This window comes from Scyliorhinus canicula, chromosome 12 (assembly GCF_902713615.1).
Source record: "Scyliorhinus canicula chromosome 12, sScyCan1.1, whole genome shotgun sequence".
Classification (NCBI taxonomy): domain Eukaryota; kingdom Metazoa; phylum Chordata; class Chondrichthyes; order Carcharhiniformes; family Scyliorhinidae; genus Scyliorhinus; species Scyliorhinus canicula.
The window spans coordinates 53,257,373-53,282,360 of NC_052157.1; the positions used below are offsets into that span (position 1 = coordinate 53,257,373).

At 56.7% G+C, this 24,988-nt stretch overlaps 1 protein-coding gene across 1 annotated transcript in view; it reads right to left on the reverse strand.

Moving 5' to 3' along the window:
• Positions 1 to 2,064: 2,064 nt before the first annotated feature.
• The window catches only part of LOC119974242 (von Willebrand factor A domain-containing protein 7-like), a 62,259-nt gene continuing 39,335 nt past the window's right edge, over positions 2,065 to 24,988 (reverse strand). Inside the window, exons 9-11 of the mRNA XM_038813012.1 lie at positions 23,626 to 23,742; positions 8,693 to 8,887; positions 2,065 to 2,070 (exon numbers count right to left, since the gene is read on the reverse strand). Coding sequence (XP_038668940.1) covers positions 2,065 to 2,070; positions 8,693 to 8,887; positions 23,626 to 23,742 — 318 coding nt within the window. The remainder of the gene's footprint in view (positions 2,071 to 8,692; positions 8,888 to 23,625; positions 23,743 to 24,988) is intronic.

Below are 24,988 nucleotides of genomic sequence, written 5' to 3' on the forward strand. Positions count from 1 at the left end.
CCAGGGCACTGACTCTCCCCGGGTTACAGACCCCCAGGGCACTGACTCTCCCCGGGATACAGACATCCCAGGGCACTGACTCTCCCCGGGATACAGACCCCCAGGGCACTGACTCTCCCTGGATCCAGACTCCCAGGGCACGGACTCTCCCCAGGATACAGACTCCCAGGGCACTGACTCTCCCGGGATACAGACCCCCAGGGCACTGACTCTCCCCGGGATGCAGACTCCCAGGGCACTGACTCTCCCGGGATACAGACAGCCAGGACACTGACTCTCCCTGGGATAGAGACTCCCAGGGTACTGACTCTCCCCGGGATACAGACCCCCAGGGCACTGACTCTCCCGGGATACAGACCCCCCGGACACTAACTCTCCCGGGATGCAGACATCCAGGGCACTGACTCTCCCCGGGATACAGACTCCCAGGGCACTGACTCTCCCCTGGATACAGACTACCAGGGTACTGACTCTCCCCGGGATACAGACCCCCAGGGCACTGACTCTCCCCGGGATACAGACCCCCAGGGCACTGACTCTCCCTGGGATAGAGACTCCCAGGGTACTGACTCTCCCCGGGATACAGACCCCCATGGCACTGACTCTCCCGGGATACAGACCCCCTGGACACTAACTCTCCCGGGATGCAGACATCCAGGGCACTGACTCTCCCCGCGATACAGACTCCCAGGGCACTGACTCTCCCCGGGATACAGACTCCCAGGGCACTGACTCTCCCCGGGATACAGACCCCCAGGGCACTGACTCTCCCGGGATGCAGACATCCCAGGGCACTGACTCTCCCCGGGATACAGACATCCCAGGGCACTGACTCTCCCGGGATACAGACTCCCAGGGCACTGACTCTCCCGGGATACAGACTCCCAGGGCACTGACTCTCCCGGGATACAGACTCCCAGGGCACTGACTCTCCCGGGATACAGACCCCCAGGGCACTGACTCTCCCGGGATACAGACTCCCAGGGCACTGACTCTCCCCGTGATACAGGCTCCCTGGGCACTGACTCTCCCCGGGATACAGACCCCCTGGGCACTAACTCTACCGGGATGCAGACATCCAGGGCACTGACTCTCCCGGGATACAGACACCCAGGACACTGACTCTCCCCGCGGATACAGACTCCCAGGGCACTGACTCTCCCCGTGATACAGGCTCACTGGGCACTGACTCTCCCGGGATACACACTCCCTTGGCACTGGACTCTCCCGGGATACAGGCCTCCAGGGCATGGACTCTCCCCGGGATACAGACTCCCAGGGCACTGACTCTCCCCGTGATACAGACTCCCAGGGCACTGACTCTCCCGGTATACAGACCCCCTGGGCACTAACTCTACCGGGATGCAGACATCCACGGCACTGACTCTCCCGGGATACAGACACCCAGGACACTGACTCTCCCCGCGATACAGACTCCCAGGGCACTGACTCTCCCCGTGATACAGGCTCACTGGGCACTGACTCTCCCGGGATACACACTCCCTTGGCACGGACTCTCCCCGGGATACAGGCCTCCAGGGCATGGACTCTCCCCGGGATACAGACTCCCAGGGCACTGACTCTCCCGTGATACAGACTCCCAGGGCACTGACTCTCCCGGGATACAGACCCCCTGGGCACTAACTCTACCGGGATGCAGACATCCACGGCACTGACTCTCCCGGGATACAGACACCCAGGACACTGACTTTCCCCGCGATACAGACTCCCAGGGCACTGACTCTCCCCGTGATACAGGCTCCCTGGGCACTGACTCTCCCGGGATACACACTCCCTTGGCACGGACTCTCCCAGGGATACAGACCTCCAGGGCATGGACTCTCCCCGTGATACTGGCTCCCTGGGCACTGACTCTCCCCGGGATACAGACTCCCAGGCCACTGACTGTCCCCGTGATACAGACTCCCAGGGCACTGACTCTCCCGGGATACAGACTCCCAGGGCACTGACTCTCCCCGGGATACAGACTCCCAGGGCACTGACTCTCCCCGTGATACAGACTCCCAGGGCACTGACTCTCCCGGGATACAGACCCCCTGGGCACTAACTCTACCGGGATGCAGACATCCAGGGCACTGACTCTCCCGGGATACAGACACCCAGGACACTGACTCTCCCCGCGATACAGACTCCCAGGGCACTGACTCTCCCCGTGATACAGGCTCCCTGGGCACTGACTCTCCCGGGATACACACTCCCTTGGCACGGACTCTCCCCGGGATACAGACCTCCAGGGCATGGACTCTCCCCGTGATACTGGCTCCCTGGGCACTGACTCTCCCCGGGATACAGACTCCCAGGCACTGACTGTCCCCGTGAAACAGTCTCCCAGGGCACTGACTCTCAAGGGATACAGACTCCCAGGGCACGGACTCTCCCGGGATACAGACTCCCAGGGCACTGACTCTCCCCGTGATACAGACTCCCAGGGCACTGACTCTCCCGGGATACAGACCCCCAGGGCACTGACTCTCTCCGGGATACAGACTCCCAGGGCACTGACTCTCCCCGGGATACAGACTCCCAAGGAACTGACTCTCCCGGGATACAGACTCCCAGGGCACTGACTCTCCCCGGGATACAGACTCCCAGGGCACTGATTCTCCCCGGGATACAGACTCCATGGGCACAGACTCTCCCCAGGATACAGACCTCCAGGGCACTGACTCTCCCCGGGATACAGACTCCCAGGGCACTGACTCTCCCCGGGAAACAGACCCCCAGGGCACTGACTCTCCCCGGGTTACAGACCCCCAGGGCACTGACTCTCCCCGGGATACAGACATCCCAGGGCACTGACTCTCCCCGGGATACAGACCCCCAGGGCACTGACTCTCCCTGGGATCCAGACTCCCAGGGCACGGACTCTCCCCAGGATACAGACTCCCAGGGCACTGACTCTCCCGGGATACAGACCCCCAGGGCACTGACTCTCCCCGGGATGCAGACTCCCAGGGCACTGACTCTCCCGGGATACAGACAGCCAGGACACTGACTCTCCCTGGGATAGAGACTCCCAGGGTACTGACTCTCCCCGGGATACAGACCCCCAGGGCACTGACTCTCCCGGGATACAGACCCCCCGGACACTGACTCTCCCGGTGATACAGACTCCCAGGGCACTGACTCTCCCGGGATACAGACTCCCAGGGCACTGACTCTCCCGGGATACAGACTCCCAGGGCACTGACTCTCCCCGTGATACAGACTCCCAGGGCACTGACTCTCCCCGGGATACAGCCCCCTTGGCACCGACCCCCCCCGGGATACAGGCCTCCAGGGCACTGACTCTCCCCGGGATACAGACCCCCAGGGCACTGACTCTCCCCGTGATACAGACTCCCAGGGCACTGACTCTCCCGGGATACAGACTCCCAGGGCACTGACTCTCCCGGGATGCAGACATCCAGGGCACTGACTCTCCCGGGATACAGACACCCAGGACACTGACTCTCCCCGCGATACAGACTCCCAGGGCACTGACTCTCCCCGTGATACAGGCTCCCTGGGCACTGACTCTCCCGGGATACACACTCCCTTGGCACGGACTCTCCCCGGGATACAGACCTCCAGGGCATGGACTCTCCCCGTGATACTGGCTCCCTGGGCACTGACTCTCCCCGGGATACAGACTCCCAGGCCACTGACTGTCCCCGTGAAACAGTCTCCCAGGGCACTGACTCTCAAGGGATACAGACTCCCAGGGCACGGACTCTCTCCGGGATACAGACTCCCAGGGCACTGACTCTCCCCGGGATACAGACCTCCAGGGCACTGACTCTCCCCGGGATACAGACTCCCAGGGCACTGACTCTCCCCGTGATACAGACTCCCAGGGCACTGACTCTCCCGGGATACAGACCCCCAGGGCACTGACTCTCTCCGGGATACAGACTCCCAGGGCACTGACTCTCCCCGGGATACAGACTCCCAAGGAACTGACTCTCCCGGGATACAGACTCCCAGGGCACTGACTCTCCCCGGGATACAGACTCCCAGGGCACTGATTCTCCCCGGGATACAGACTCCATGGGCACAGACTCTCCCCAGGATACAGACCTCCAGGGCACTGACTCTCCCCGGGATACAGACTCCCAGGGCACTGACTCTCCCCGGGAAACAGACCCCCAGGGCACTGACTCTCCCCGGGTTACAGACCCCCAGGGCACTGACTCTCCCCGGGATACAGACATCCCAGGGCACTGACTCTCCCTGGGATACAGACCCCCAGGGCACTGACTCTCCCGGGATCCAGACTCCCAGGGCACGGACTCTCCCCAGGATACAGACTCCCAGGGCACTGACTCTCCCGGGATACAGACCCCCAGGGCACTGACTCTCCCGGGATACAGACTCCCAGGGCACTGACTCTCCCCGGATACAGACTCCCAGGGCACTGACTCTCCCGGGATACAGACTCCCAGGGCACTAACTCTCCCGGGATACAGACCCCCAGGGCACTGACTCTCCCCGGGATACAGACATCCCAGGCACTGACTCTCCCCGGATACAGACCCCAGGGCACTGACTCTCCCGGGATACAGACTCCCAGGCATGACTCTCCCGGGTATACAGACTACCCCAGGGCACTGACTCTACCCGGGATACAGACCTCCCAGGCACTGACTCTCCCGGGATACAGACTCCCAGGGCACTGACTCTCCCCGGGATACAGACTCCCATGGGCACTGACTCTCCCCGGGATACAGACCCCAGGGCACTGACTCTACCGGGATACAGACCCCCAGGGCACTGACTCTCCCTGTGATACAGACCCCCAGGGCACTGACTCTCCCTGGATACAGACTCCAGGGCACTGACTCTCCCGAGATACAGCCTCCCATGGGCACTGACTCTCCCCGAGATACAGACTCCCAGGGCACTGACTCTCCCCGGGATACAGACCCCCAGGGCACTGACTCTCCCCGAGATACCGACTCCCAGGGCACAGACTCTTCCCGGGACACAGACACCCAGTGCACTGACTCTCCCCGGGATGCAGACTCCCAGGGCACTGACTCTCCCCGGGATACAGACTCCCAGGGCATAGACTCTCCCCGGGATACAGACTCCCAGGGCACTGACTCTCCCCGGTACACAGACTCCCAGGGCACTGACTCTCCCCGGGATATAGACCCCCAGGGCACTGACTCTCCCAGGGATACAGACTCCCAGGGCACTGACTGTCCCAGGGATACAGACTCCTAGGGCATAGACTCTCCCCGGGATACAGACTCCCAGGGCACTGACTCTCCCCGGTACACAGACTCCCAGGGCACTGACTCTCCCCGGGATACAGACCCCCAGGGCACTGACTCTCCCCGGGATACTGATCCCCAGGGCACTGACTCTCCCCGGGATACCGACTCCCAGGGCACAGACTCTTCCCGGGACACAGACCCCCAGTGCACTGACTCTCCCCGGGATCCAGACTCCCAGGGCACGACTCTCCCGGGATACAGAACTCCCAGGGCACTGACTCTCCCGGGATACAGACTCCCAGGCACAGACTCTCCCCGGTAGCAGACTCCCAGGGCATGACTCTCCCCCGGGATACAGACCCCCAGGGCACTGACTCTCCCGGATACAGCACTCCAGGGCACTGACTCTCCCCGGGCTACAGACCCCCAGGGCACTGACTCTCCCGGATACAGACTCCCCAGGGCACTGACCTCTCCCCGGGATACAGACCCCAGGGCACTGACTCTCCCCGGATACCGACTCCCAGGGCACGACTCTCCCCGGATACAGACACCAGGCACTGACTCTCCCGGGATACAGACCCCCAGGGCACTGATCTCCCCGGGATACAGAATCCCAGGGCACTGACTCCTCCCGGGATACAGACCTACCAGGCACTGACTCTCCCGGGATACAGACTCCCAGGGCACTGACTCTCCCCGGGATACAGACATCCCAGGGCACTGACTCTCCCGGGATACAGACTCCCCAGGCACTGACTCTCCCCTGGATACAGACTCCAGGGCACGGACTCTCCCAGGGATACAGACCTCCAGGGCACTGACTCTCCCGGGATACAGACCTCCCAGGGCACTGACTCTCCCCGGGATACAGACTCCCAGGGCACTGACTCTCCCCGGGATACAGACCCCCAGGGCACTAACTCTCCCGGGATGCAGACACCCAGGGCACTGACTCTCCCCGGGATACAGACTCCCAGGGCACTGACTCTCCCCTGGATACAGACTCCCAGGGCACTGACTCTCCCCGGATACAGACTCCCAGGGCACTGACTCTCCCGGGATACAGACTCCCAGGGCACTGACTCTCCCCGGGATAGCAGACTCCCAGGGCACTGACTCTCCCCGGGATACAGACTCCCAGGGCACTGACTCTCCCGGGGATACAGACACCCAGGGCACTGACTCTCCCCAGGATTCAGTCCCACAGGGAACAGTCTCTCCCCAGGATACAGTCCCACAGGGAACAGTCTCTCCCCGGGATACAGACCCACAGGGAACAGTCTCTCCCCGGGATACAGACCCTCAGGAACAGTCTCTCCCCGGGATACAGGCCCTCAGGAACAGTGTCTCCCCGGGATACAGGCCCACAGGAACAGTCTCTCCCCGGGTTACAGACCCTCAGGGAACAGTGTCTCCTCGGAATACAGACCCACAGGGAACAGTCTCTCCCCGGGATACAGACCCACGGGAAACAGTGTCTCCTCGGAATACAGACCCACAGGGAACAGTCTCTCCCCGGGATAAAGACCCACAGGGAACAGTGTCTCCCAGGGATACAGACCCACATGGAACAGTCTCTCCCCGGAATACAGACCCACAGGGAACAGTCTCTCCCCGGAATACAGTCCCACAGGGAACAGTCTCTCCCCGGAATACAGTCCCACAGGGAACAGTGTCTTCCCGGGATACAGACTACCAGGGCACTGACTCTCACCGGGATACAGACCTCCAGGGCACTGACTCTCCCCGGGATACAGACTCCCAGGGCACTGACTCTCCCCGGGATACAGACCTCCCAGGGCACTGACTCTCCCCGGGATACAGACTCCCAGGGCACTGACTCTCCCGGGATACAGACTCCCAGGGCACTGACTCTCCCCGGGATACAGACTCCCAGGGCACTGACTCTCCCCGGGATACAGACTCCCAGGGCACTGACTCTCCCCGGGATACAGACCCCCAGGGCACTGACTCTCCCGGGATACAGACTCCCAGGGCACTGACTCTCCCTGGGATACAGACTACCAGGGTACTGACTCTCCCGGGATACAGACTCCCAGGGCACTGACTCTCCCCGGGATACAGACCCCAGGGCACTGACTCTCCCCGGGATACAGACTCCCAGGGCACTGACTCTCCCGGGATACAGACCCCAGGGCACTGACTCTCCCGGGATACAGACTCCCAGGGCACTGACTCTCCCCGGGATACAGACTCCCAGGGCACTGACTCTCCCCGGGATACAGACCTCCCAGGGCACTGACTCTCCCCGGGATACAGACCCCCAGGGCACTGACTCTCCCGGGATACAGACTCCCAGGGCACTGACTCTCCCGGGATACAGACCCCCCAGGGCACTGACTCTCCCGGGATACAGACCTCCCAGGGCACTGACTCTCCCCGGGATACAGACTCCCAGGGCACTGACTCTCCCCGGGATACAGACTCCCAGGGCACTGACTCTCCCCGGGATACAGACTCCCAGGGCACTGACTCTCCCCGGGATACAGACTCCCAGGGCACTGACTCTCCCGGGATACAGACCTCCAGGGCACTGACTCTCCCGGGATACAGACTCCCAGGGCACTGACTCTCCCCGGGATACAGACTCCCAGGGCACTGACTCTCCCCGGGATACAGACCCCCAGGGCACTGACTCTCCCGGGATACAGACCCCAGGGCACTGACTCTCCCGGGATACAGACTCCCAGGGCACTGACTCTCCCCGGGATACAGACTCCCAGGGCACTGACTCTCCCCGGGATACAGACTCCAGGGCACTGACTCTCCCGGGATACAGACTCCCAGGGCACGGACTCTCCCCGGGATACAGACTCCCAGGGCACTGACTCTCCCCGTGATACAGACTCCCTGGGCACTGACTCTCCCCGGGATACAGACCCCAGGGCACTGACTCTCCCCGGGATACAGACCTCCAGGGCACTGACTCTCCCGGGATACAGACTCCCAGGGCACTGACTCTCCCCGTGATACAGACTCCCAGGGCACTGACTCTCCCCGTGATGCAGACTCCCAGGGCACTGACTATCCCAGGGATACAGACTCCCAGGGCACTGACTCTCCCCGGGATACAGACATCCCCAGGGCACTGACTCTCCCCGGGATACAGACTCCCCAGGGCACTGACTCTCCCGGGATACAGACACCAGGGACACCTGTGTCTCCCCGGGATACAGGCCCTCAGGGAACAGTCTCTCCCCGGGATACAGACCCTCAGGGAACAGTGTCTCCCCGGGATACAGACCCCCAGGGAACAGTCTCTCCCCGGGATACAGACCCACAGGGAACAGTCTCTCCCCGGGATACAGACCCACAGGGAACTGGGTCTCCCCGGGATACAGACCCCCAGGGAACAGTCTCTCCCCGGGATACTGACCAACAGGGAACAGTCTCTCCCCGCGATACAGACCCCCAGGGGAAAGGCTGTTCCCTCCAGGACACCTTACCAGCATGGAAGTTGTGCATTCCTCAATGATGGAAGTGACATCAAACAAATGTTGCTTAGAAAGGAATATAGCGAGGCCCCCTGAGGCGATGGCAATTCTGCGATATAGTCCAAAATCTGCAACAGTCTCAGTGAGCAAACGTTCCAATAAACTGCTGTTCCGCTTCGAATCTTGTGTGGTCAGGAGGAAATACACCTGTGAAACACAAAGATAAGCTGAGGATCAAGACTGGAAAACACACACTGACTCTCTCACTGGAATATGGGTTCCACACACACTGACCCTCACTGGGGTACGGGTTCCACACACACTAACTCTCACTGGGGTACAGGTTCCACACACACTGACTCTCACTGGGGTACGGGTTCCACACACACTGACTCTCACTGGAATATGGGTTCCACACACACTGACTCTCTCACTGGAATATGGGTTCCACTCACACCGACTCTCACTGGAATATGGGTTCCACACACACTGACCCTCACTGGAATATGGGTTCCACACACACTGACCCTCACTGGGGTACGGGTTCCACACACACTGACTCTCACTGGGGTACGGATTCCACACACACTGACCCTCACTGGGGTATGGGTTCCACACACACTGACTCTCACTGGGGTACGGGTTCCACACACACTGACGCTCACTGGGGTACGGGTTCCACTCACACTGACTGTCACTGGGGTACGGGATCCACACACACTGACTCTCACTGGGGTACGGGTTCCACACACACTGACTCTCACTGGGGTACGGGTTCCACGCACACTGACTCTCACTGGGGTACGGGTTCCACGCACACTGGGCGCGATTCTCCGCTCCCCACGCTGGGTGGGAAAATCGCGGGAAGCCCCCCCCCCCCCCCCCGACTAATTTCACGACCCCCTGACGACCCCCTGACGCCCCCCACGATTCTCCCACCCCCCACTCGGAAGAATGCCGCTCACCGGTTTTCACGGCGATCGGCGATTCTCCAACCGGATGGGCCAAGCGGCCTGCCGTTCGCGACCCGTTTCACGACGGCGGCAACCACACCTGGTCGTTGCCGTCGTTAAATCGCCGTGAGTTGCCCGTTTTGGGGCTTGTAGGGGGCCTGGTGGGGAATGAGTACCACGACTGTGCTAGGGAGGGGACAGGCGCGCGATCGGTGCCCACCGATCGTCGTGCCGGCGTCTCAATCGGACGCACCATTTCCCCTATGCCGCCCCGCAAGATCAAGCCGGCAAGTCTTGCGCAGCGGCTGAGGGGAAGACGGCCACCGCGCATGCGCGGGTTTGAGCTGTCAGATGTTGTGACTTCAGCCACACATGCGCAGGTTGGAGCCGGCCAACCTGCGCATGCGCGGCTGACGTCACATAGGCGCTGCCGTCGCGTCATTCTCGGTGCGCCGCCCGGCGGGCTAGAGTTACGCAGCGCCGCTCCTAGCCCCGCCGGGAGGGGAGAATAGGGGGCGAGGAGCTGCCTCCGAGGTCGTCATAAAACGCGGCCGAGTTCACGACGGCCCTCCCGATTTTTCCCGGGAGCGGAAAATTCCGCCCACTAACTCTCACTGGGGTACGGGTTCCACACACACTGACTCTCACTGGGGTATGGGTTCCACACACACTGACTCTCACTGGGGTACGGGTCCCACACACACTGACTCTCACTGGGGTACGGGTTCCACACACACTGACTCTCACTGGGGTACGGGTTCCACACATACTGACTCTCACTGGGGTACGGGTTCTACACACACTGACTCTCACTGGGGTACAGGTTCCACACACACTGACTCTCACTGGGGTACGGGTTCCACACACACTGACTCTCACTGGGGTACGGGTTCCACACACACTGACTCTCACTGGGGTACAGGTTCCACACACACTGACTCTCACTGGGGCACAGGTTCCACACTGACTCTCACTGGGGTACAGGTTCCACACACACTGACTCTCACTGGGGTACGGGTTCCACACACACTGATTCTTACTGGGGTACGGGTTCCACACACACTGGCTCTCACTGGGGTACAGGTTCCACACACACTGACTCTCACTGGGGTACGGGTTCCACACACACTGACTCTCACTGGGGTACGGGTTCCACACACACTGGCTCTCACTGGGGTACAGGTTCCACACACACTGACTCTCACTGGGGTACGGGTTCCACCGACACTGACTCTCACTGGGGTACGGGTTCCACACACACTGACTCTCACTGGGGTACGGGTTCTGATGTGCCATCAATTGTACGAGAGACGAGTTGCTTTACAAAAGTCAGGCTTTAATAAACTAGAACATAGCCCTGCGATCGTCTACAATGAAATGGACGACCGCCGTGCGTTTGTCTATTTATACCTCGGCAATGGAGGCGTGGTTAACTCAGCCTCTCGGCCAATCGGTCGAGAGGCACATGACCGACCAGGGCCAATGGTAAGCCGGTGTTCTGCCCCAATGGCAGACAGGTATGCAAATCATATCACCACAGGTTCCACAAACTCTGACTCTCACTGGGGTATGGGTTCCACACACACTGACTCTCACTCGGGTATGGGTCCCACACACACTGACTCTCACTGGGGTACAGGTTCCACACACACTGACTCTCACTGGGTTACAGGTTCATAGATACAGAGAAGACAGAAGCAGGTTGAGGCCTTTTGGCCCTTCGAGCCTGCTCCGCCGTTTATCACGATCATGGCTGATCATCGAACTCAATAGCCTAATCCTGTTTTCTCCAATAGCCTTTGATCCTATCCTCCACAAGTGCTTTATCTTGCTGTCTCTTGAATATATTCAATGTTTTAGCATCAACTACTTCCTGTGGTAATGAATTCCACAGGCTCAGCTTATATCTATCTAATGTCTCCTTATATCTATCCAAAATGGTTTACCCTAAATCCTCAGATTGTGACCCCTGGTTCTGGACACACCCATCATTGGTAACATCTTCCCTGCATCTACCCTGTCCTGTCCTGTTAGAATTTTATAAGTCTATGAGATCCCCCCTCATTCTTCTGAACTCCAGTGAAAACAATCCCAACCTAGTCAATCTCTCCTCATATGACAGTCCTGCCATCCCTGGACAGTCTGGTAAACGTTCACTGCACTCCCTCGAGAGCAAGACCATCCTTCCTCAGAGAAGGAGACCAAAACTGCACACTATACTCCAAGGCCCTGTATAATTGCAGCAACAGTCCCTGCTTCTGTACTCAAACCTCTCGCAATGAAGGCCAACATACCATTAGCCTTCTTTACCGCCTGCTGTACCTGCATGCTTACCTTCAGCGGCTGGTGCACAAGGAGACCCAGGTCCCGCTGCACACTCCCCGCTCCCAATTTACAACCATTCAGGTACTAATCTGCTTTCCTGTTTTTGCTTCCAAAGTGAATAACCTCACACTTATGCAAATGATACTGCATCTGCCATTGATTTTCCCATTCGCCCAACCTGTCCAGATCATGTTGTAGGATCCATGCATCCTCATCACAGTTCATCCTCCCACTCAACTTGGTATCGTCTGCAAACTTTGAGATGTTACATTTTGTTCCCTCATCCAAATCATTAATATATTCTGTGAATAACTGGGGTCCCAGCACCGACCCCAGTGGTACCCCACTAGTTACTGCCTGCCAATTTGCAACGGACCCACTAATCCCTACTCTTTGTTTCCTCTCTGCCAGCAAGTTTTCCATCCATCTCAATACATTTCCCCCACTCCCATGCGCTTTAATTTTGCACAATAATTTCTTATGCGGGACTCTGATAAACGCCTTCTGAAAGTCCAAATATACCACATCGACTGGATCCCCCTTGTCAACTGTAATGGTTACATCTTCAAAGAATTCCAACAGATTTGTCAAGCATGATTTTCCCTTCATAAATCCATGCTGACTCTGACTGATCCTGCCACTGCTTCCTAAATTTTCCCCACTACCGATGTTAGGCTTACTGGTCTATAATTCTCCTCTTTCTCTCAACCTCCCTTTTTGAATATCAGAGTGAAGTGAGCAATCCTCCAATCTGCAGGGACAGTTCCAGAGTCTATAGAATCCCGGAAGATGACCACCAATGTATCCAGTATTTCCAGAGCCACCTCCTTAAACACTCTGGGATGCAGATTCTCAGGCCCTGGGGGTTTATCTGCTTTCAATCGTATCAATTTTCCCAGCACCATTTCTCTACTAGTATTGATCTCCCTCAGTTCTTTCCTCTCACTAAACCTTTCATTCTCCAACATTTCTGATATCTGATTTGTGTCCTCTTTTGTGAAGCAGAACGTATGTATTCAATTGCTCAGCCATTTCTTTATCCCTTATTATGCATTCCCCTGTTTCTGTCTGTCTGTACATTTCTCTTTACCAATTTCTTTCTCTTCACATATCTATAGAAACAGTATCAGTCTTTATGTTCCCTGCAAGCTTCCTTTCGTACAGTACTTTCCCCATTTTAATCAATCCCTTCGTCCTTCTTTGCTGAATTCTAAACTGCTCCCAACCCTCAGACCTATTGGCCGGGATTCTCCGACCCGACGGAGGGTCGGAGAATCCCAGGGGGGAGGCACGAATCCCGCCCCGCTGGCTGCCCTATTCTCCGGCGGCATTTTCGGGCGGTGGCGGAATTCGTGCCACGCCGGTCGGGGGCCATTGACAGCGACCCCCCCTGCGATTCTCCGGGTCCCGATGGGCCGAGAGGCCATCCAGTTTTGGCCAGTCCCGCTGGCGTTAATTAATCACCTCACGCACGGCGGGACCTGCAGGTAAGTGTGCGGAGGTGGTCCACGGGGGGGGGGGGGGGGGGGGGGTTCCGATCCCGGGGATGACCCCACGGTGGCCTGGTCTGTGATCGGGGCCTCCCGATCCTGTAGGCAGGCTGTTTCCGTGGGGGCCTTCTTTCCTCCGTGCCGGGCCCCTGTAGGACTCCGCCATATTGCCCGGGGGCTGGCGTGGAGAAGAGAACCCCCGCGCATGTGCGGAAATACGGCGGCCTGTCTGAGCATACGCGCAAATACGCCAGACGGTCTGCGCATGTGCCGAAATACACCGGCCAGTCCGCGCATGCGTGAGATCACGCTGGCCATTCCACGCATGCGCGAACTTGCACCGGCCCTTTGGCGACAACCTAGCCCCAGAAAATTTGGAGAATTCCTCACTTTCAGGAGCTGTTGACACCGGAGTGGTTGGCGACAGTTTTCCCACCGGCGTGGGGGACTTAGTCCCAAAGAAGGAGAGTCCCGCCCATTATTTTTCTTGGCCAATCTATATGCTTATTCCATGGATTGGATACTATTTCTCATTTCCATTGTAAGCCATGGATTGGCCCCTTTGCTTTTGTGCCAGACAGGAATGAACAGTTGCTGTAGTTCCTCCATGAGTTCCTTGGATGTTTGCCATTGCCTTTCCACTGTCATCCCTTTACATAACTCTCCCCAATCAACTCACGCCTCATACCTTCATCGTTCCCTTTATTAAGATTCAGCACCCTTGTCTCCGAATCAACTACTTTACTCTCCACCTTGATAAAACATTCTATCATGTTATGTTGCTCACTCCCAAGGCGTCTCGTACAGCCAGATTGGCAATGATTCCCTTCTCATTACACAATTCCCAGTCTAAGATGGCCTGCTCTCTCGTTGGTTCCCCCACATATTGGTCAAGAAAACCATCCCATATACTCTCCAGGAATTCCTCCTGTACCACATTGTGGCTAATTTGATTTGCCCAATCAATGTGAAGATTAAAATCACCATGATCACCGATATTCCCTTATTACATACATCTCTAATTTTGTATTTAATGCCATTCCAACCTCACCACTGCAGTTTGGGGATCTATACATGACACTCACAAATGATTTCTGCCCCTTGGTATTTCTTAACTCTACCCATACAGATTCCACATTGTCAGAGTTAATATCCTTTCTCACTATTGTGTTGATTTCCTCTTTACCCAGCAGTGCCACGCCACTACTTTTTCTTTTATGCCTATCCTTCCTAAATACTGAGAACCCTGGGACATTCAGTACCCATCCCTGTTCACCCTGCAGCCATGTCTCCGTAATCCCAATTATATCATACCCATTTATATCTATCTGGATGATTAGTTCATCCACTTTATTGCAAATGCTCCGTGCATTAAGGCACAGAGCCTTTAAGTTTGTCTTTTTCACAATGCTGGTCTTGCTCCCAATATTTTTCTCTATGCCCTGTTTGAATTTTGCCCTTGGTTTCTCCACCTATCACTTCTCTTATTCACTTTTCTACCTTTTGCTTTTGTCCTTGTTCCCTCTTTCGCTGACTCCCTACGTAGGTTCCCACCCCCCTGGCATATCAGTTTAAACCCTCCCCAACCGCTCTAGCAAATAGCTCCCCACGGACATCAGTTCCAGTCCTGCCCAGGTGTAACCTGTCCAGTTTGTACAGGTTCTACCTCCCCCAGAACCAGTCCCAATGCCCCAGGAATCTGAAACCCTCCCCCTGACACCATCCCTTCAGTAACATATTCATCCTATATATTCTCCCATTTCTACTCTGACTACCACATGGCACCGGTAGTAATCCTGACATCACTACCTTTGAGGTCCGATTTCTTAACTTCCTTCCTATCTCCCTGTATTCTGCTTTTAGGACCTCATCCCTTTTTTTACCTATGTCGTTTGAACCGATGTGTACCACAAACACAGGCTGTTCACCCTCCCCTTCCAGAATGTCCTGTTCCCGCTCCGAGACATCCTTGACCCAAGCACCATGGAAGCAACATACCATCCTAGAGTCTCACTGGGGATACGGGTTCCACACACACTGACTATCACTAGGGTACGGGTTCCACACACACTGACTCTCACTGGGGTACGGGTTCCACACACACTGACTCTCACTGGGGTACGGGTTCCACACACACTGACTCTCACTGGGGTACGGGTTCCACATATACTGACTCTCACTGGGGTACGGGTTCCACACACACTGACTGTCACTGGGGTATGGGATCCACACACGCTGACTCTCACTGGGGTACGGGTCCCACACACACTGACTCTCACTGGGGTACGGGTTCCACACACACTGACTCTCACTGGGATACAAGTTCCACACACACTGACTCTCACTGGGGTACGGGTTCCACACACACTGACCCTCACTGGGGTACGGGTTCCACACACACTGACTCTCATTGGGGTATGGGTTCCACACACACTGACTCCCACTGGGGTATGGGTTTCACACACACTGACTCTCACTGGGGTATGGGTTCAACACACACTGACTCTCACTGGGATGCGGATTCCACACACACTGACTCTCACTGGGGTACGGGTTCCACACACACTGACTCTCACTGGGGTATGGGTTCCACACACACTGACTCTCACTGGGGTACGGGTTCCACACACACTGACTCTCACTGGGGTACGGGTTCCACACACGCTGACTCTCACTGGGGCACGGGTTTCACACATACTGACTCTCATTGGGGTATGGGTTCCACACACACTGACTCTCACTGGGGTATGGGTTCCACACACACTGACTCTCACTGGGGTATGGGTTCCACACACACTGATTCTCACTGGGGTACGGGTTCCACACACACTGACTCTCACTGGGGTACGGGTTCCATACACACTGACTCTCACTGGGGTACGGGTTCCACACACACTGACTCTCACTGGGGTATGGGTTCCACACACACTGACTCTCACTGGGGTACGGGTTCCACACACACTGACTCTCACTGGGGTACGGGTTCCATACACACTGACTCTCACTGGGGTACGGGTTCCACACACACTGACTCTCACTGGGGTACAGGATCCACACACACTGACTCTCACTGGGCTACGGGTTCCACACACACTGACTCTCACTGGGCTACGGGTTCCACACACACTGACTCTCACTGGGGTATGGGTTCCACACACACTGGGCTGAATTCTCTTTTTTGGAGACTAAGTTCCCACGCCGGTGTGAAAACAATGGTCTTTTACGACAGGATAACTGGTGGGAAAAGGCCACCGATTCCCCGTTTGGGGGCTAGCAGGGAGGCTGGGGGCTAGCAGGGAGGCTGGGGGCTAGCAGGGAGGCTGGGGCCTAGCAGGGAGGCTGGGGGCTAGCAGGGAGGCTGGGGGCTAGCAGGGAGGCAACGTTGAGCTCGAAGCTCTAGCTGCCAATTCGGTCCCCAGCACTTCAGGTTCAGAACCGCTCATGCAGACGCCGGCGGCCTGCCGTGGCTGCACTGTGCTCCATGGCGGACTCAGCCCGTGGACCTCGACGGCCAAAGTAGTGCCCCCCATTGGCCGCTTGCGTGCCCCTCACTGCCCGCCAACATTGCCCCCAGCCCCAAACAAAGACCCCCTTCCCGCCAATTGGCCCTTCCCCGACTTTGGCGGCCCCGGTCTGAGTCCGCAGCCATCACGCGGGCTTCCAGGACGGTGTGAGCACACATAACCCATGCCGTGGGGAACTCGGCCGGTTGGAGAGGGAGCAACGTGGGGCGTGCCTCAGGCAATGGCCTGAGGCGGTGGATAATCAGTGCGGTGTACTCCTAGAATACGCCGCTTTTCAGGGGGCGGAGAATTCAGAAACCGGCGGCGCTCCCGATTTCAGCAGGAAAACGGATTCTCCGCCCCGTCGCCGAACGTGATTTTGGCGTTGGGAAGCGAATCTCGCCTACTGACTCTCACTGGGGAATGGGTCCACACACACTTGGCAGGATTTTCCGTTCCTGAGACTAAGGGCGTGATTCTCTGGCCTTGTTACGCTCTTGCCCAAGCAATGAATAGCGGGACAGGCCAAAAAGAACTGCGCCAGGCGCCAAACAGTTTGGGATGTAGGCGAAATCGGAATCTCGCAGTAGCATGGCGAGAAACCAAAAATCACCACATAAGCCCTATTTCCATACAATTAATGGGAGCCACCGCGTATCCAACAGTTTCCCGTCATTCATTGGCCTCCCCAGCAGGTGGTCACGCTGGCGCCGATTAGTACTCCTTTTGAAAAACGTGAACCTGGCGGAAGAGCTTCCATGGGCAGCAGAAGAGGTGACTAGCCGTCTTTGCTCACAGGCAAAGTGCCCGGGGGCGCTGGTCCTGGCACCCCAGTGCTTGGCGGTTGGTGGGGACCCTCGTCTGGGGGGGTGCTGGGGAGGAAACAGCCCTGGCTGGGGTGGACAACATGGAGGGGTGGGGGGAGGGTCTGGGGGGGGGAAACGCTCACGGCACCACCATGCCACCCTCTGGATCATGTGTGCCAGTTCCAGGGGCAAACCTTGTCCCTCGCCGACTGCCCCACCGACCACTCGTAACTCCAACCGACTGCCGAGGCCTCTGGTCGTGCGGCTGAAGTGTATTGCTAAGAGGGAATTTGCAATCATGGTTCAGTGAGCACTTCACACAACCCAAGTGGATTTCCATGGGTGAGCGGACCATGTAGCATGTGGCAGTCATTACCCAGCATCCCAATCAGACCGCGATGCCTGGACACTACCTGAACACTGTGGGAGGCAACACCACAGACGCAGCAGCCAACATCCAAAAACTCAGGGGATGGGACACAGCTCCACGGACATGTCCACGGCTAGAGGGTGGGTGAGTTCAAAGGGGAGGGGACTAGCACCAGGTTATGAGCGGGTGTCTGGGACACAGGGTCTGGGGTCCGGTGACGGGGGCCGGCTGCGGCCGGCTGTGTGTGGGCAGAGCGTTCCAGGTAGGATGGGTGGGGGTGAATGAGTGGGGGAATGGAGGGTCCCGGGGTGGGAGCCACCGCTGTTTGCCAGTCTAACACCCTCCCCCAATTCCTTACGGATATCGAACACTATGGCAGGGATATTGGAGCCAGTACTTGCCTGATTGGTGCTGCTGCTAGGCCGGGCGGCCTGACGCCAGAGATGGCGGCAGCAGCCTCTGCAGAGGCTCAAGGTGGCGGATCATGTGCTGTACCCCGCCCCACATCCTGAGGACCCGGTTGCCCATTCGGCTGGGGAGGGACCAAGGGGAGGGGGGGGGGGGGGGGGGGGAGAACTGCGGCTGCCCGGGGTGTACAGGCATCGCTGGTCATTCGACAAGGTGACAGACGGTGCGTGCCGCAGGACGCTCTGCCTCAACAAGGAGATGGTGCGGCACCTGTGCCATGTCCTTGCGGACGCAGCACCACGTGGAGGAGGAGGACACCCGCTCTCTGCGGCCGTCAAGGTCACCACAGCCCTGAACGTTTACACCTCGGGATCATTCCAGGACTCGAGTGGGGACCTGTGTGGCATCTCACAGGCCACAGCCACAGGTACATCCGACAAGTCACGGATGCCTTGTTTGCCTGGGCAGAAAATTATATCATCTTTGACATGGACCAAGCCTTAGCAAGATGCCCGGGCAGCAGCTTTCTCCGCCATCTAGGAGTGCCCAACGTTAACAAAAGGGGTTCCACTCCCTCAACATACAGCTGGTGACCAACCACCAGATGAAGAGTGTGTGCGCGCTTCCCGGCGTGCCCACGACAGCTCCATCCTGGGGCAATCAGACATTACTCGCCTCTTTGAGGATCACCCAGGATGGGCGGCTGGCTCTTGGGGGAGGCCCTGGCTCCTGATGCCAGTACAGAGACCCGAGACCGAGGCGAAGACCTGGCAAAACGAGACCCATGTGGCCACCGGGGCTGTGGATCGGACTCCTTAAGATATGGTTCCAATGCCTTGACTGCTCTGGTGGTGCCCTCCAATACCCCCCCCCCCACCAAGAGGATCGCCCGCTTTGTGGTGGTCTGCCGTGTCCTCCACAATCTGGCACAGCAGTGGGGCGACGAGATGGAAGTTGGTGATGAGGAACATGTGGCCACCTCTGAGTACGAGGATAATGAAGCGGTGCCAGACCAGGAGGGGCTGGAGGATAAGGCCGGGGAGGAACCTGAGGACCAGCTGGAGGCTTCAGGACAGGTGGCAGCGGCGAGGGTCCAGCAAACCCAGAGGGCCAGGGAGACCCTCATACTTGCCCAATTTACTTAGAACATGGTTTAGTCAGTGACCCCCACCCCCATTTCCCACCCTCCCACGGTATCTTTCACATCACTCCAGGGTGCTGGGACTGTGTCAGCGGGTCACTGTCAGGGGCAGGGGGGTGATGATAACCCGCGGAGAGCTGGGCGTTAGTGCTCCTCAATCTATGCCATAGTCTGACCCTGCCTGTCTGCTGAGTGCTGACTCACACCCATCACCTGCCCACAGTGTGCCCGGGGAGGGGGAGATGCCTGGAGAGATGAGCCAAGGATTCGGAGGTCGGCCCTCATTGTGGAAGAAAGGGACAGAGGCATTGTACTGGCTGTGCACAAGGATGTTTATTGTGTTTAACAATTGCCCACTCTCCTGAAGGTGCTGCCTCCTCACCCCCACCTATCTCCCCCACACCCCATTCCCCCTCCCCCAGTGTCTTCAGTGATCCTCTCTGTGCTTTTTCTTCTGAACTCCACTATTAGGTCTGGGTGTCTCCCTAAGATGCACATCTGAGGTGGAGGCAGCCAGCTACCTACCTCGTCCCGTGGCCTCAATGCCTCTGGTGGACGTCCTCTGGGGGCTCTGGGGCCAGAGGGCCCTGGCTCACTTGGCGGCACATGCACAGTCGTGCCCCCTTGTCCCGTGTGCTGGCTCAAGATGTGGCCTTATCAGTGGGGCGGATCTGGGGGATGCTGATGGCCACCATCCCCACTCCAAGGGACGGGTCCGGATTGGCACTCAGCGTCCCCTCCTCCCGGTTGGTGCCCATAGGGCCCTGGGGTTCACCTTGGGGCGGGGGGGCAGCTGGTTCAAGCCCCGGCTGCCGCTGGCTCTGCCAGCCCTGGCAGCTCACCGATGCCTGTACCAGGGTGTCGACGCCCTCAACGATGCTCCTCAGTGATTGGTACAAGCTCCGCAGCGCCTCGATAATGCCCATCTGAGAGTGGGACATGTCCCACAGAACCCCATCAAGGTCAGCCTGGTACTGGGTGCCATCCCCCAGCGAGGCAGACATTCTGCCGAGACCCTCAGCCATGGCCGTCACCGTTGTGCAACGCCTTGGACACATTTGTCCCGAAGTCATTCTTTAAAAAGGTTAATGCGCTGATCTCTGAGATTGTGTGGGTGGGGAAGACCCCACGCATCAAAAGGGCTTTTTTGGAACTGGGTGAGTTGGGAGGGGGGGGGGGGGGGGGGGAACGGTTGGCATTGCCGAATAAATGAATTACTACTGGGCAGCAAACAACGTTATGGTTAGGAAATGGGTAGTGGGGGAGGGGTTGGCGTGGGGGCAGATGGAGACGGCCTACTTTAGGGAATGAGCATTGCTAATGGCGCCATTGCCGTTCTCGCCGGCCAGATACTCCATGATCCCAGTGATGGTGTCGACCTTGAGGGTATAGGGGCAGTGAAGGCAGCATTTGGGACTGGTGGGCGGAGGGCCTCAACTTTAGCACAGATCTGCGGTCATCATTGGTTTGCACCGGGGTGGGGAGGCAGTTGCTGGATGAGAGGTTTTGGGGTTGGTGGCAGGCAGGGATTGAGCGATTCAGGGACCTGTTCGTGGGGGGGGCAGCTTTGTGAAATTAGAGGACCTGGAGGAAGAGTATGAGCTGCCAGGGGGAACGGTTTCAGGTACTTGGAGGTCCTGGATTTCCTGAGGAGAGAGGTGCCGTCCTTTCCCGGGTTACCGCCCTTGAGGTTGCAGGACAAGGAGGTGATAGTGGAGGGGAAGGTGTCCGAGGTCAACAAGGAGCTGATGGATTAGAAGGAAGCCCCAGTGTGGGACATTATGTGGAAGTGGGAAGAGGAGCTGGGTAGGGAGGTGGAGGCCAGGACGTGGGAGCAGGCTCTGCGGAAGATGAATGTTTCCTTGTCGCGTGTGAGTCTCAGTCTTATTCAGTTCAAAGTAGTCCACATGGCTCACATGACGGTGGCGAGGGTGAGGAGGTTCTTTGAGGCAGTGGAGGATAGATGTGGGCACTGCCCGGGGAGGCCCACGAATCATGTCCACATGTTTTGGGCATGTTCGTATCTAATGGGGTTCTGGCAAGGCTTTGCGGACATAATAGTAATGAAATGCATAAGCAATTCTGCATGTCAATATGTTAGCCCTCCGACCAGCAGGTGGCAGTAAAACTATACCACGTGACATTGCAACCTCAAGGAGTCTGAGTGAGGAGTCATAATGGATAGTGATGTTTTGTATTAGCTCTCATATTCTACCTATTAACAGTTTAGTAGTATTAGTATTGTTTTCTATCCACGTTATTGTAATTTAATAAATTTTAACTGGTCATGAACTAGACATTCTTTGGTGCATTAGAATGTAACATGGTACCAGAAGTGGTGATCTATGAATGAAGATCTGAAGTAAAGAACAGGAAACGGTTCTACTAAAAAGAAGTCTACTGATCGACGAACAGTCATCACAGAACAAGGACATGTATTTCGGAGGAACAGAAGAGCTGTGTTAAAAATTAAGCAACCGTTACTTCACTGTCTGCAGATGCTGTGTGTGTCAAACTTCTATCTATCCAAACCAACGCAAACTGAACAACAATCAAGTGTACAACCTGAAGATGCACAGAGTAATGCAGTTCGAACAGAGGCATCTTCAGAGCCACTAGAATGTCACGCAGAATCAGCAGATCAACAAAAGCTTAGAAGGTCAACGAGACATTGAAAGAATCCTGACAGACTGAATCTGCAGTGGACACTGCAATTGTAAATAATCGGCATTGTTATGCTATGCATATCATGGGCGGGATTCTCCATTGGCTGACACTGAAATCGGGAAAGGCGCCGATTTGATGGCAAATTGCGATTCTCCATCACCTCAAAGATGGCATCAATGCGTTTCGCTCTGCACGTACAGTAGACACCATTTGCATATCATTAGTAATCCCCAGCTGGTGTATCGGTGGCCATTTTGCGGCAGTTTTCCTGCCACCGTTCCCACGCTGGCGTGGGGACACAGCCCCAGAACTGGAGAATCCATCCCCATATGTATGATAATTGGTTAGAATGATGTATATTATATTTTTGTTTATACCGAAAGAAAAGGTGATTTAATTATATGCATAAGGATTTCTGTATTAATATGCTACACCTCTAACCAGCAGGTGGCAGTAGAACTACACCACGTGACGCTGCAACTTCGGGGAATCTGAGTGAGGAGTCATCGTGGATAGTCGTGTTCAGTATTAGTTCTTCTATTCTAGTTGTTTACAGTTCATTAGCAGTGGTAGTGTTGTTTTCTACGCATGTTATTGTAATTTAATAAACCTTAACTGGCCACGAACTGCACTGACTCAATCATTGCAATGCACTAGAACGTAACAGTAATGTCCGAGGTGTAGAGGTGAAGGTGGCCCGAGTCCAGAGTGAGCGATATTTGGGGTGTTGGAAGACCCGGGAGTCCAGGGGGCGAGAGAGGCCGATATCTTGGCCTTTGCCTCCCTGAAAGCCCCGAGACGGATTTTGCTTGGATGGAGGGACTCGGAGCTGCCGAAAGCGGGGGTGTGGGTGAGTGACCTGGCGGAATGTCTGAGGCTGGAGAAGGTCAAGTTTGTCCTGAGGGGGTTGGTTGATGGGTTCGGAGATGGGAATCCTTCATTGACTTCTTTAAGGAGGATTGAGGTGTCAGCAGAGGGGGAAGGGAGGTAAAGGGGGTTAAAATGGGGAAGGCAGGACGGAAGGAGGGGGTTATGGTGGGAAAAGGAGTGGGGTGTTGGTTATTTATTACGCTTTATAATTTTACTTGTCCTTTGTTTGGTTCATTGGTTGTTGTTTATGCAAATTCCAGAATAAAATATTTTAAAAAGCGATTCTCCGCCCAATTGCATTTTCCCATTGCGGTGTCAGTTGTGCGAGAATCACGGCCACTGACTCTCAGTGGGTGATGGGTCCCACACGGATTGACATGAGGAAGTTTAGAAACTTCTTGGTAATTCTGACCTGTGAGTTGGTTTCCTGAATGAGGGCTCGGATTGTATTCTCCAGGAATCCATCCTGTGCTGGGGCATCAGTGAACACATAGATCAGGGAGCGTGGAGCTGAGTATGTGAGTGTGAGCTGGAACACAAGGAAGGGAAATTTATTTATAACGAGCATCAGTGTTCTGAGAGAAACAATTCCCTGATATGAGAATTTCAGAGACCTCCTCAGACACAGGAGAGTGTGCCAGAGAGAGGTGGGGGTTAGAGAGAGAGGCGGGGGGGGGGGGGGGGGGTTAGAGAGACCACCCCAGATACAGGAGTGTGTATCAGAGAGAGAGGGGGAGGGGGGTTAGAGAGACCTCCCCAGATACAGGAGAGAGAGAGGGTTAGAGAGACCTCCCCAGACACAGGAGAGTGTGTCAGAGAGAAATGGGGGGGGGGGGGGGGTTAGAGAGACCTCCCCAGATACAGGAGAGAGAGAGGGTTAGAGAGACCTCCCCAGACACAGGAGAGTGTGTCAGAAAGAGATGGGGAGGGGGGGGGGGGGGGTTAGAGAGAGAGAGGGGGGGGGGGTGTTAGAGAGACCACCCCAGTTACAGGAGTGTGTATCAGAGAGAGGGGGGGTTAGAGAGACCTCCCCAGTTACAGGAGTGCGAGAGAGAGGGTTAGAGAGACCTCCCCAGATACAGGAGTGTGTATCTGAGAGAGAGAGAGGGGGGGGGGGGGTTAGAGAGACCTCCCCAGATACAGGAGTGTGAGCGAGAGAGGGTAAGAGAGACCTCCCCAGATACAGGAGTGTGAGAGAGAGAGAGAGGGTTAGAGAGACCTCCCCAGATACAGGAGTGAGAGAGAGAGAGAGGGTTAGAGAGACCTCCCAAGATACAGGAGTGTGAGAGAGAGGGTGAGCGAGACCTCCCCAGATACAGGAGTGTGCGTGAGAGGGGGTTAGAGAGACCTCCCCAGATACAGAAGTGAGAGAGAGAGTGTTAGAGAGACCTCCCCAGATACAGGAGTGTGAGTGAGAGGGGGTTAGAGAGACCTCCCCAGATACATGAGTGAGAGAGAGAGAGAGGGTTATAGAGACCTCCCCAGATACAGGAGTGTGAGAGAGAGAGAGGGTTATAGAGACCTCCCCAGATACAGGAGTGTGAGAGAGAGAGGGTTAGAGAGACCTCCCCAGATACAGGAGTGTGAGAGAGAGAGAGGGTTAGAGAGACCTCCCCAGATACAGGAGTGTGAGAGAGAGAGAGGGTTAGAGAGACTTCCCCAGATACAGGAGTGTGAGAGAGAGAGGGTTAGAGAGACTTCCCCAAATACAGAAGTGAGAGAGAGAGAGAGAGGGTTAGAGAGACCTCCCCAGATACAGGAGTGTGAATGAGAGG